Source organism: Falco peregrinus, chromosome 13 (genome assembly GCF_023634155.1).
Source record: "Falco peregrinus isolate bFalPer1 chromosome 13, bFalPer1.pri, whole genome shotgun sequence".
Taxonomy (NCBI): domain Eukaryota; kingdom Metazoa; phylum Chordata; class Aves; order Falconiformes; family Falconidae; genus Falco; species Falco peregrinus.
The window spans coordinates 21,535,518-21,548,954 of record NC_073733.1 but is presented as its reverse complement, the minus strand read 5'-3'; the positions used below and the strand labels follow the sequence as shown (position 1 = coordinate 21,548,954).

At 41.0% G+C, this 13,437-nt stretch overlaps 1 protein-coding gene across 8 annotated transcripts in view; it reads left to right on the top strand.

The window, feature by feature from the left end:
• The window catches only part of ZNF711 (zinc finger protein 711), a 61,654-nt gene that overhangs the window by 37,456 nt on the left and 10,761 nt on the right, over positions 1 to 13,437 (top strand). For 5 of the 8 annotated variants that reach the window (XM_055817876.1, XM_055817880.1, XM_055817873.1 and 2 more), the window contains 7 exons: positions 2,005 to 2,151; positions 2,757 to 2,894; positions 4,296 to 4,343; positions 4,924 to 5,067; positions 5,537 to 10,346; positions 12,071 to 12,152; positions 12,973 to 13,222. In XM_055817876.1, coding sequence (XP_055673851.1) covers positions 2,005 to 2,151; positions 2,757 to 2,894; positions 4,296 to 4,343; positions 4,924 to 5,067; positions 5,537 to 6,714 — 1,655 coding nt within the window. In that variant the 3' untranslated portion in view covers positions 6,715 to 10,346; positions 12,071 to 12,152; positions 12,973 to 13,222. The remainder of the gene's footprint in view (positions 1 to 2,004; positions 2,152 to 2,756; positions 2,895 to 4,295; positions 4,344 to 4,923; positions 5,068 to 5,536; positions 10,347 to 12,070; positions 12,153 to 12,972; positions 13,223 to 13,437) is intronic. The other 3 variants (XM_055817878.1, XM_055817879.1, XM_055817881.1) reach the window with 3 other exon arrangements.

Sequence of the window (13,437 nt, the reverse complement as noted above, 5' to 3'; positions counted from 1 at the left end):
GCACTTCCAGGTGCTTTGCATGCAGATGTGCAGGTAGCCCATGTTCTGTTGTTCGTGACTTGTAAAAGCAGCGTTCCCCTGCCATTTGTCCTCTGAGCTGAAACCTTTGGCTCGTTCCATGTTACCCTTTGCATTTAGGTACTGAAACTGCCTCACTGGAGCATAGCTGGCTTGGAGCCCCAGCACCATTCACAGGGCATGCCCCATTCGCAGCGCAAACCAGCCTGATTCTGTTCTTCCTGGAGTTGAGAGGGGAATTCACCTCCCACGGACCGGTAGCGTTGGCCTGGCTATGCTGTGAAAGTCTCAACTTTAAATAGAGCTATGGATTAGATCAGCAAAGTCCTCCAATTAGTAACAGTCCTGACGCCTTTTTTCAAGTAGCTTGAACTGCTACTTCATGAAATATCTGGCTGTATGATACCTTTATTTTTCTGCTCTTGAGACACAAGTCATCTTTTCAGCTCAAGTTAATGGCAGAAGAGGATTGTTCCAGGAATGACCAGACTGCTAGCTAATAGGGCCGTTGTCTTCGGTTTGCACTGCCAGGGTAGGTTCAGGATTAGTTAAAACTGTCTTACGAGTTGCTTGGTATCTTCTGCAAGATGATGCAGTGTAGATTTGGAAGCCTGTTCGTAAAGTCCGTCACAAGGTCGCCAAAGTAACTTTACACGTGTTGCTATCCTGTTTGGAATAGACAGTGTCTGATTTGGCTAAAGGTTAGTGAGTATTTCTGTAAGGCCCAGGTATTTCCAGTATTTGATCCTTAATTCCTTTCAAGTGTGAGAAGAAGGTTATGAAGACCATGTGCATTTAGCATGAATACCCAAGACCATGGGCAAAGGATCTAGAGAAGCAGCATCTTGTCATTCCTTATCTGTTGCAGCATTCCTGTCATCTGCAAGTGCCTACCTGAATCACCAGGCCCAGTTTCTTGCTTGGGGATGGCTTGTGAGTCTCAAGGGACAGACTGCTAATGCAGCAGCAGGAAGAATTAATTTGGACTCAACCACTTAGCTGAGTATCTTTCATTGGGACCATTTGTAGTAGTAAATAAGGACTATTTATTACAGAACTACTAAATAAGTAGTAAATAAGGTGTACCAGGTGTTGGCTTGCTCTGCCATTACCTGCAGCTTCTCTACTCCCCGTTCAGTCCCCGAGATATGTGGAAGACTATGCACATCAATATTTATCTGCCGCCTCTCTCAGACTCAAGCATCAATATCAAGTTCCAGGTTGGAACTTGCTCTTTGGCCCCCTGACGGTTGTTCGAGCAGTCAGGGGGCCAAAGCTTGTCAGTCACCCCGAGCAGGACCGTGTGGGCAGGTCTTGTTTCCTTGCTTCTGCCTCTTACTCTTCAGATTGCGTTGTATCCGGGGATTTGGTGCAGCACCTTACATCCCTGCTAGTCTGTCTTTCGAGACAAGATTGTTCTTGTTGAAGTAATTGGCAGTAGCATTAGCACCGTCACGGTTTGAGAAGTATGATGCCAGTGTAAGTTACTACTTAATCCCGTGTCACGAGCCTGGGACATACACGTTAGAATCTTTGTGGGGAGAATTACCTAAAAACCATTTTTTGCAAGGTGACGAAATAGTGTTTCGGAAAGGGAAGAGGGGTAAGAATAAGCTGTTCACATGTCAAGGGAGAATGTAAAGGCTGTGTGTGAAAATTACAAGGTGAGAATTACAGTCACTGTTTTGGTGGGCACGGGCATGTCACCACTCACACCTGAGGTCACTGCTAGCGTGCATAAAAGGCTCGTGATCCTTCCTGGGTAGTGGTTGTTCAGTCTTGAATTTATTAGGACACGCTGAGAGACTTTGTCTTTACCTGCTGCAGAGTATCAAATTTGCATGATCTTATGACAGACATGGATGTAAAAACATTTAATTGGAATTTTATGAAATAGCTTTGCTGTAAATAAGGGAAAAATACTGAAATTAATCTTGACAGTGGCTTTCTTATTTATTTAATGTGTGTAACTTCTTTTTGTTAAAGGTGGGACAGAAATTGTCACAGAGAGTGACTTTCACAACGGACATTCTGTAGCTGGAGTAATTGATCAAGGAGGTGTTGGTAGAATGCAGCGAGAAAAAATGGTTTACATGGCTGTTAAGGACTCTTCTCAGGAAGATGAAGATATTAGTAAGCATAATAAGAAACGTTTTTGTTTCTCATGCTGTTTTGTACAACAATATAAAACATCATTCTCAAGGACTTTTTTAATTTTTCTGAAGGATTCTTCAGCCTGAAGTAGTAGAAAACTAAGCTCATCTTCACTAAAAATAAAAAGCAGGCTATAATTATTTTTTTAATTGATGTGGATAAATGCACTTTGTGCATACTGTATGCAATCATTTCATTATTTATATTAAATTTAACATGTCCATGGATGAAGTTAATGAGGTTAGTCAAATTTCTCATTTTTCTGTTTTCCTGCTGTGAATTGCCTTGTTTAATCAGCTTTCTGGCAAAGTGGCAAATAAATGTCATCAGTTACAAGTTTATAAGTTTGTATATTTGAATTTATGTTGATACATGTCTTGGATTTATATTTATTGATACGTGTTTTCTCTCTTTAAGGAATGTCTGAATAAACAATGATCCCGTAAGGGAATGGGTGACTCTAAATGCCAAAGGAAGAAAAGTAATTTGTAACGGGTATCAATCAGAGTGGGAGCAAATTAAATGAAGGAAAATTTAGGATGAGCAGAATAAAATTAAAAATGTGTTTTTCTCCTTTAATCCAGGCTGTGCTGAAATAGCAGATGAAGTTTATATGGAAGTTATTGTAGGTGAAGAAGAAGCTACATCACTACCAGACACACAGCTTGAAGACTCTGGCGTGAATAAAACTTTTGTCCCTGTTGCTTGGGCTGCTGCTTACGGTAGGAAGCTGTATGCTTATTTTCTAAAAATCCTTTCCGTTATTTTCTCCCTAATCTACCTTTCAGAATCTCCGTGCAAATGTGATAATCTCTCGCCTTGTTCTAAGGGTTTGGAAACAGATTCTTCTGATCTCTTAGCAGTGTCAGTTAGTGGAGTTGATGAAATGATGTGAAAAAATGTTTTGACGTCATTCATGACGTTTTTACACATAAGGTCCTTAGGTTTTTTGCAGTTAAGTATGAAAAACAGTTCCATTTTTACATTGATTTTTTTTTTTTCCAGTGGTAGCCTGTCGAACATGTTACGGATAACTTTAGTAGTTGATTGTCTTGCATATAATGAATGGATTGCTGTATGTTGAGTTTATGAAATAGAAAGGAAAGCTGTTAGGAGAATATTTATACTGTTCCTGATCCTAACTCAGATGCACCGAATGTGTGGGTTTCAGTGATTGGTTAATCTGGCTCTTGGAAGAGCTTGTAAAAAGAAGAACAACCTTAAGTATTTTACATCAGCTAGGAGGAAGGGGAAAAAACTTTTAAAAAGTAGGAATAAATGGGTAAACATATTCCTTGTAATTTCAGTTTATATACCTGTTCTAAGCCTGTTAGTCCTTCAGGTTAGAAACAAAAAGAAAAAAGGTAATTTGTTCTCTGCAGCCATGCTTCAAATAGCAGAAGTGTCTTATCAGGACATACTGCAAATTCTGAATGTTCTTTTACTTTGTATTCTTTTCTCGGATTTTGGCATACTAAATGTTTGTTAGGAGAGTATCAGGTCATCCATGGTTCATGTTATAATTAAGTGACCAAGGTAGTCAGTTAAAATCCGTTGGTGTGGTACTTGTGAGCTCAGTAGTTGGGCTGATAAAGTGGTTTAGAACCACAGAGACTTGGTACGTAGCAGTAAACGCTTTAATCCAAAATGAGGAATACAGTTTTAAGGTGTTCCTTCTGCATCTCCCAGAACTTTGTAGTGCCTCATACAGATGAGTGCTGAGCAGCTGATAAAGTCGTCTTAATCAGCCTAGTTCTACTCCAGAAAGATAAAGTACTTTGATCTCAAGAACAAATGGTACATTTCAGATAACCTTGTTTCTGTGGAGGTTATGTATGAGGTTAAAAGTGTGCAGAAACAAGCATAGTAATTATGAAAAGCAGGAAAGACAGTCAGCATGGTAAGCACGCAAAGACAGCTTTAGTGGATGTTAACTGTTTACAGAGATGTGATTTTATTTCCTGGGGCTCATAATTACAAAACACTGAACTGATTCTGAACCGCACGTCTCAGTTTGGATAGAGTTAAGCCTTAAAGTTAGTTTTCTTTCATTATCAGACTTGCAAAGGCATCGTCTTTAAAAAAAAATTAATTTATAACGACTAAAATACCATTTTCTGCAGGAGACGAAAGAAGGCTACCCAGAAGATACGAAGATGGTCAAGCGGCAGGTAAGAACATGTAACAGTCCTTGGTACCACGTTAAACTAACTTGCTGGCTTGGAAAATACAAACATGTCAATTCTCCTGATCAGGCAATGCAGAAAATTACCCATAAAGTATAGGCTGAAGGACTCTACAGTCTTTCTCTACTATTTTGAAATGAAAACAATTCTAGGTGTGTTGTAGGACTTCAGAGTGGGTGGGGAAGTTGGGAGGATCTGCCAGGTTTTTAATACAGTTCTGTAGTCAGAAAAGAGATAATGCAGTTGTTAAGAGATTAACCCAAGTTAAACAAAAGGAAACAACCAGCATAACTCAGAAGAAATTAAGGTCTTGAAAGTATGAGAAATCAAGGAATACATTTGAAAGTTAATCAGTGTTTAAAAAATATTATTGGCTTCTGCCAGCAAACATAGATAGTGCTTTATAGTGGTGCTCTTTTCTTTTTTTTAATATATATGTTCATTGTAGAGGAATGGGCAGTATTTTTTTTAAAAGAAGTAGATATGCTGCTGTGCAATTCCAGTCATCAGTCCCAAAGAAAAACGTTGTTTAAGGTTTTTTATGGTGTCTAATTTTTGTTTCTAGGAAATAACTTGGATACACGATTAGAAAACAAAAACGGTAATGCAACACAGTACCTGCAGATTTGTGATAGCATTAGCACTAATAGAGTGCTAAAACAAAAAACCAAGAAAAGGAGGAGAGGAGAGGCCAGGCAATGGCAAACAGGTAAACACTGTATGGCTATGCATATTGTCATGGAGTGGCACTTACTCCTGTACTATTCCTTCTTTTTTTTTTTTTAAAACTGAGCAGAATTAAAAAATATAAATGATGTTTTGCGTATTTCCTGTGTCCTTCCCCCCTCCAATTCTGTGTGTAGAAGATTAATATTTTTTGCTATTCGGAGTCAATACACTTAGGACTGATGCAATTCGTTAGAATTTTGCAAGCTATTAAAAAGCAATCATGGAGATACTTGCTGCACATACGGTATTACTGGTCTGTTTGAGCAGTTTCTAAAACAAAACTATATAAACGATAGGTGCTGTGGATTGCTTGTTTTTAAACTACTGAACCATTCTCTTGTCTGCTGCAAGTGTAAGTGCATGAATCTGAACAGCAGTTGGCTGATTTAAAGCTTCTTAATCAGTAAATTTGTTTCCTTCATAACTTGTTTTTGTTTGTTTAAAAACAGCTGTTATAATAGGTCCTGATGGACAGCCCTTAACAGTTTACCCTTGTCATATTTGTGGGAAAAAATTTAAATCCAGAGGATTCTTGAAAAGGCATATGAAGAATCATCCAGATCATATGATTAAGAAGAAATACCAGTGTACAGACTGTGACTTTACAACTAACAAAAAAGTAAGTTTCCACAATCATCTGGAAAGCCATAAACTTATAAATAAAGTTGATAAAACCCATGAGTTTACAGAATATACGAGAAGATACAGAGAAGCAAGCCCGTTGAGTTCTAATAAACTAATACTGAGGGACAAGGAGCCTAAGCTACACAAGTGCAAATACTGTGACTATGAAACTGCAGAGCAGGGACTACTCAATAGACATCTGCTTGCAGTTCATAGTAAGAACTTCCCTCATGTGTGTGTGGAGTGTGGGAAAGGATTCCGTCACCCATCAGAGCTGAAAAAGCATATGAGGACCCACACTGGGGAAAAGCCATACCAGTGTCAGCACTGTGTCTTCAGGTGTGCTGATCAGTCCAATCTGAAAACTCACATCAAAACCAAACACGGGACTGATCTGCCCTTTAAATGTGAGCACTGTCCCCAGGCGTTTACAGATGAGAAGGAACTGCAGCAGCACACAGAATTGTTTCAAGGGCATAAGACTCATCAGTGTCCACATTGTGACCATAAGAGCACCAATTCAAGTGACCTGAAGCGACACATTATTTCAGTGCACACAAAGGATTTTCCCCACAAATGCGAGGTATGTGAAAAAGGCTTCCATCGTCCATCCGAGCTCAAAAAGCATAGTGAAACCCATAAAGGTAAAAAGATACATCAGTGTAGACACTGTGACTTTAAAACATCAGATCCTTTTGTACTTAGTGGGCATATCCTCTCAGTTCACACCAAGGACCTGCCTTTTAAATGCAAAAGATGTAAAAGAGGATTTAGGCAGCAGAATGAACTTAAGAAGCACATGAAGACCCACAGTGGAAGAAAAGTTTATCAATGCCAGTATTGCGAATATAGCACTACGGATGCGTCAGGCTTTAAACGACATGTAATATCAATACACACAAAAGACTATCCCCATAGGTGTGAGTATTGCAAAAAGGGATTCCGTAGACCATCTGAAAAAAATCAGCATATAATGAGGCACCACAAAGAGGCCATAATGTAATATATGATCTCAAGAAGGAAGCAATTTAGAAACTGTGATACGCTAATTGGGGAAAAAAAAAATATCTCATGAACTGTTTCTCCTGGTTTCAAAGCTTGATATTAAATCATAACTTTACATTCTTTGTATTAAAAGTCTTAAAAGTATTAGGGTTGACAGGGGATCTCATAGCCCTATGATTGTTGCTTATCAGAACCTAAAGAGCACTACAGAATGCAGAAGGATGGATGAATGTCTTAAATTTGCAGAAAGATGGATGAATGTCTTCAAATTAGTAGTATTACATATTGTTAAGTGATAGAAGACAAAACGAAGATGACTGTGTTACCCATTTTGTCAGTAACAGCATTTGTCTCCAATATGAAAACAGTTCCGATACATGGTGGGGTTATTTACAAATTGTTTGCAAAGGCAACCGAGTCTTAACTTCTTGTGCAGTTTTTAAAGGAGAGTATTAGTCAGTCACTTGATCATAACATTTTAAAATCGTGCCTAGAAATTAAATTCCAGAACTGGTCAAATTGGGGGAGGGGGGGATTTTATTTTATTTTATTTTATTTCCTTTTTAAACATTTCATTGGGGAACTTTCTCGTTTCCTTCATTGGTTTAGGTCCAACAAGCAATTTTCTTTAATGGTTTTCAAAGCTGCTAACCTATTTTATTGCAGGAAATGATGTTTAAAATACAGCATTATGTTATGGTCTCAAAGGTGGTGTTCTGGTGCTAGGGTTAAAGATGTGTATGTATATAATTTCCCTTTTTTATCTGAAACTGCAGTTGAATGTTGTTCAGTATGGCACATATAACAAAATTAACTTTGAATTTGACTTTTTTTTAAGGATGAAATGGATGCAGCTCATAGTGTTGTGACTCAACACTTGATTTTTTTTCTCGCTACTTTAAAGTCTTCTCTAAAAAATTAAAGTTGAAAATGTAGGGTTTTTTAATTAAATTTCAAAGTACTTAGAAGTTCTTTAGGGCAGTGTTCTTAACAGGTGTGACTGTTACTGTCCTACCTGCTAATATGAAATTTTCAATATAGACATAAAATTGCACCTTTTAATCAATTCTTTAAAAAAATTCTATACGATACTATAAACATGCATTTTCAATCTGTAAGAAAGTATATATGCAGTATTTAACCAGAAAAATACGCTGCCACTAGAGTTTGGAGGTGGATCTTCAGTTTACAGTGTATACATTTAAAATATGCATCCCTTTAAACAATGCTTTGTGTTAGCATGCTGCAAATCAAATGGCGCTTAATATAACAAGCTGGTCTAGGGCTATTTAATGAAAAACCTGTTCATAAATGTTATGCATATAATGTGTATTTTTTACTTTTTTAGTTGCTTCATGTTTGCACACAGCTGTTCACATGAGAAATTGTAACTTCATGCTATATTGTGGCTTTGTGTTTCAGATAATGTTCATATTTTGTTTTTGCACCAGATGAGAATCAGTTCCTTGAGAATAAATTTTTTTTATATTTCTAAACTTCAGAAAGTTAAATTTGGGAAATCTCTTAGAAAAATACGTGTTTTATGTGGCTGTAAAAAATGATGTACACGCTGTAAAATAAGATTGTCACTGTTATGTGGGATTATTATTTCTAAATGTGTTACTCATCGTAACGGGCATACAATAAAACGCATCTCTTGCACTCCAATTTTTTTGGAGTTTGCTTTTCATTTATGGTGTTTAGGAATGTCTCATTCTGTGTAAATTTGCCTGGTATTTTTAATTATGTTATTCAGTAATTAATGTGTAGTAACACTTCCAGTAAGCAGGTTACCTGAGGTATGTTTATCAGACTACTGAGGGGAAGGTACTGCTGTTTTACTTGACTAACCCTTTAAAGTTACAGGTAATGGATTTGTGCTTGTTTCTGAAACAGTTACCAAATGTGACACTGACATTCCTTTGAAATTCTTTCCCTTAAGTAAAGGTAGAGCATAAAACTTCTCACATATTTTGGGAAAAGCCAGGTAGGTTTTGTCTTTCTATCTGTGTAATAAGAGCAGCTTGCAAAATGAAATGCTAAAAATACTGCTGTCTTTAATTTCCCTTTCTTTTTAGAATACTTGAATTATGACAACAGTAATAGATTAAAAACTTTTAAGAAGAGAGTGTGATACTAAATCCATCGAGGATTTCCACGGGCTTTTATTTAGCCAGTGAACTCATCGGTGGTGTATTAAACCCCAGAAATGATGCAGACGTGAATGTATTCATCTGGTTTTTGTTTACGCTACTTCTTTTTGTATGTCCAGCAATCAAAGGAGGAGGCCGTAGGATTCCAAGAAAATCTTGAGATCAAAGTTGTGGCTTTTTGACAATTTTAATGCTTTATTCCTGGACGTTATGTTGAATACACAGACTGAAGGAGTTTCTTCATAGCAGACTGGAGATGATGATTCTGACTCTGTGACAAAGCACATGTCCATGCTGGCTCATTTTTCCACCTTATGGATGGATGGAATAATCAGGTACTTGAGTATTTTAATCATTTTCTGTAGCCAACTTTGTAGAAGGACTTAGTCCCACGTTGCCTAAGGGTCCGTCACAGTTCATGGGACAGAACAGCACGCGGGGGCTGGAAATGACAGGAATGACACTTGTGAAGAGCAGCGTTGCGGTCAGCTGTGTGAAACCGCGCCACAGTGCGTTGGCCATGGCATTTGGGTCATGTTTTGGTATCTGTTAGTGCTCATACTCGGTATTCACTGGTGGCCTGTATTAATGTTTGCACTTCACAGTGTATGTTTGAGGAAAACGGTGTTTCTTCCAAGGAGTGCAGTGAAAGCCTTTGAGCTTTACACGTCCGATAGTTTAAAATGAGCGATGTGGGTTATTTGGTTGTGGCGGGCAGTTCAGTGTAAGATTGTGTTTTGTTCGGAGTCGGTGAGCGGTATCTGCTGCTCTTCGGAGCGTGGGGCGGCAGGGTTTGGCACCTGGGGTTTCTGCTGCGTCTGGTTTTTTATTGTCCTAAAGCTACATACGGTAAAGGGTGCAAAAAAAATTTTAACTTATTCAATGATAGTATGTAGTGAATGCTGGATAAAAGTTTAATTAATTTACGGTTTCATCGTTATATTGTAGAATGATTAACTTCTGCAACTTTGTATTACAGAAATTGAAATTGGGATTGAGGTTTTAACGGTCTGTAAGTCCACCTCATGCTCTTTTCTTTTTAATTAAGGAAAAAAATACCATACCTGTTGGAACATGAAAAACGTTCCTCACAGATTGTAAAGATGTAAGGGAGGGGACAGTGGTTGGAAGCCCATGTCTGTGGTAGGTTGTTACCCACTAAGGTACAGATACGGGAAGGCGTGTGGGACGTGGAGCGGCGCAGCCCGGTGCGATGCTGTGTGTGAGCCCTGCTCTCGGCGGTGGCTGCAGAAGCGTGTGGTCACAGCCAGCCCTGCCCAATGTGAAGTCTGGAGTGACCGGCTTTCTGTGGCTGGCTAATTGCATTAGCATTTTGAACGTCTCTTTCTTGATATTAATTGTCTCTTCCTCTCTCAGCAGCAATGGACAATGAAACCTAGCTGAGAAGAAAAACTGTGGAAACAAGGTCTGGCTAAGAGAGGAAGAGCCTTGGGACTGAACCCGCACAGTGTTAAGGGTAATGCATTACTACCCGTGCTGTTGAATTTTCCAACAGTTTGAAAAAATAAGTTTGTCGGACTTTTTGCTTGAGCAGTGGTTTTAGAATTCAGTAGCTTGTGACAGCACTGCAAGAGTGCGTGCTTCTGCTCAGCCCTTTGCTGCTTCTGGCCAGTGCTGCTTAGGTACTGATGCCTTGAGGCTGGATTTATGTGGTGGTCTTTGTAATCCCACCAGTGATTCCGCTCCTTCTCCCAGAGCGGACACCTGCCTGTGTCGAAGATTCTTGTAACTCTGTCCAAGCTGGATGGTGAATAGGCCAAGGAGGGGGTGGAAGAGGTTAGGAGGGCTCTGGTGGCTTTTAAAAAAAAAGAGAGTAATAATGTGGATGGAAGGAGGAGGGAATTGACAGGAGAAAGCCTGTGCAATGTTGCAGGTGTGACATGGGGCTGTGGACGAAAGGATGTAGAATTTGGGGTTCGGGAAGGGAAAATAAAGGAATGTACCTGCTATACCAAGAGAAACCTGAGAGGAGGTGGTATTACATGCAATGCTCTTTGTGTATGTTGTTTGAGTAATTTAGGATCTTTTCACATATATCTTGTGTATGTATTCATGCAACAGAGGGTAAGACTTGGGTAGAACCTTCCACCCCTGCCCCCATGTTTCCCCAATAACTGAAATTCTGTAACTGAAGCAGGCGGTTGGTTGGTATTGGTGATGTGAAAAGGAAGTGACTAGGAAGTGGTGGTTTAAATCTTCTGAAATGTAAGAATAAAATTTCACCTGAATTGTCAGCAGTTTGAGGCACAGTTCCTAGATTCTTTTCAGTGCACTTCCCAGTAAATATTTCAGAGAATTTGGGATGGCTGTTGTATTGTTACCGTGGACGTGTCATGATTTTAAAAATGCTTCTTGTCAAATCACAGTAGAATTTGCCTCTCAGTACTTCCACGGGTCCCTGCTCTGTGTAGTCCGTCCTGCCCGGCTGGCTCCCTCCCCCGAGCTGGCAGCAAACGCCTCCTGTTGCCCAGACCAGTGAGGCCCTTGGGGTGGGACAGAGTGCTCTGCAGGCAGGTCCTGCTGGCTCACTTTCACAGCAGAGGAGTTCCTAACTGGTGGTGAGAACAAGTGAAAGAGAGACACTTAAACCGCCTGTGAGCCGTGCGAGCATTTTGACTTACATGTTGAGTTGAATGATAAAAGTTGGTGGTGCCGTGTTTTCTTACTCGTCCTAAAAACTCTTGAGTGGTGCCTCCCATCACTGTGAGGTTGCACGGTCTCTGTTCTTGCAGTGGCACCTGGTAGTAGACGTGACACTCCACCACCGCGCGTGCCTGCCTTAGCCCAGTGTACGTGCACCTGCCCCTCCGCCCGTTCCCACGGAGGGCTCTGAGCCGTCCTGCTGAAGCCACCCTCACTCGGCCAGTTACTACAGCTCTGTCCCCGCACCGCCAGTTCCTTCCCCAGTACGGGGGAGGAGGGGTGACCTTGCTGTGATGCTGCTCGCTGCCGGGGACCACCTGGGCTGTGTCTGGGTTTCTCCTCACCTGCTGCTGCCTGTGATGTGCAGACGCATCGTGGTGGCTTGAGCAAGCCGCGAGTTTCACAAACCTGTGGAAGGCTTGCTCTGAAATGTCAGATTTGTTTACTGGTTTTTACTTGAATGACTAAGAACTAAAAGCCAGGAGCAGTTAAAAGTGATTCATGTCTTGATCATCATCTGTGTTTTTGTTTCTTCAGGTTTCAGATGCCCACAATTAAAGGTAATGAAATTGCGAAAGAAACTACGGAGGAAGGCCGGCAGAGCGCTCTCAGGGTCGAGGTAAGTTCCCTGGCTTGATGCAAAGCCTGTGTCACCTCTTCAGGCAGGACGCTAGAGCGGTCGGTCACCTCCGAGCCAGGGCTCTGCTCGGCTTTTGTTTTACAGCTGAGGCAGGGACACAGCTGCGTATTGCACACTGAGTTGTGTGGGAACGTCAGTGATAGAAACCAGAGCAGAGTGTGCTCCTCTTCAGTGTAAGAACAAGGACCCCTGCGCCGTTCAGGCTTCATTCATAGCTCCGCGGGTAAAGACGCACAGTCCGGGTGGGCGGGCGGTATCTGTGGTGTTGTGAATACATGAAGTAAATGCTGTCTTTGTTTTTTCTGACCTGTTTATAATTGGGGTGTTAACTAGCATTTACAGAGATGAGTAAATGAGAAAAATGTGTTTCTGTAAACTCCAGCACAAATGAGGTTAGGTAAGTCGGTTTCAGTTCAACAGGAAAGAGGCAATAGCTGAGACTACAGCAGCTAACATGCACTTCTGTAACAAAAAAGTGGTCTGCTTTTTTAAGTAAATCTGGTTGGAAAACAAAACCAGCCCCAAAGGGCCATTATGCTTCATCTGCTAGTCTGATCTGGCCTTCTGACAAGTGTCTGTTGCTGTGTGTTATCTGAGTAAAATGTGGTACGAGCACTGTCAGCTCCGCAGCATTTACAGCGTACACAAGTCTTACGATACCCTAAGGAGCAGCAGCGAAGCCGATGTTTGGTACGGCACAGTGCTGTCTCTCCTGTTCTGATCGGCAAAGCAGGCTTTTTTAAATAGCACATGTTGCCCTTCAGGTGTGGGGGCAAATCACGATGTTTTCACATTTCAGATGACGCCAGCTGTATGTGCGCTGTGACACTGCACCCCAGGCCCCGGGGCTCTGCTCAGAGCCGCACGGCACGCTCCGGCCGGCAGCGCCACGTCAGCTTCAGCCACAGAGCGTTAAGGAAGCCCTGGCTGGTGAATGCGCTATCCAGGAGTGCCCAGCGCGCCCATTAATAACTCGTGTTTCTGCTGCTCGTAGCTTCTCCTGAGCCATTGGAGTAACGCGCCCAGCTGAGATCACGGCAAAGACCACAGTAAGTCAGAATTACTCTGTCTCCCTCAGTGGGGGTGACTGCACAGCTGGGCACGGCGAGCGGTGGGATGGCATTCAGCAGACGCGGTGTTCTCCCCCTTCTGTGTCTTGTTTAACGTTTAGGTCACTGAAGTTGAAGAGTCTTCCAATGACACTGTAACTAAAATTAACTGGGGTAGAATACACCCTTTATCTAAATGCTATACAGAAGGGAGT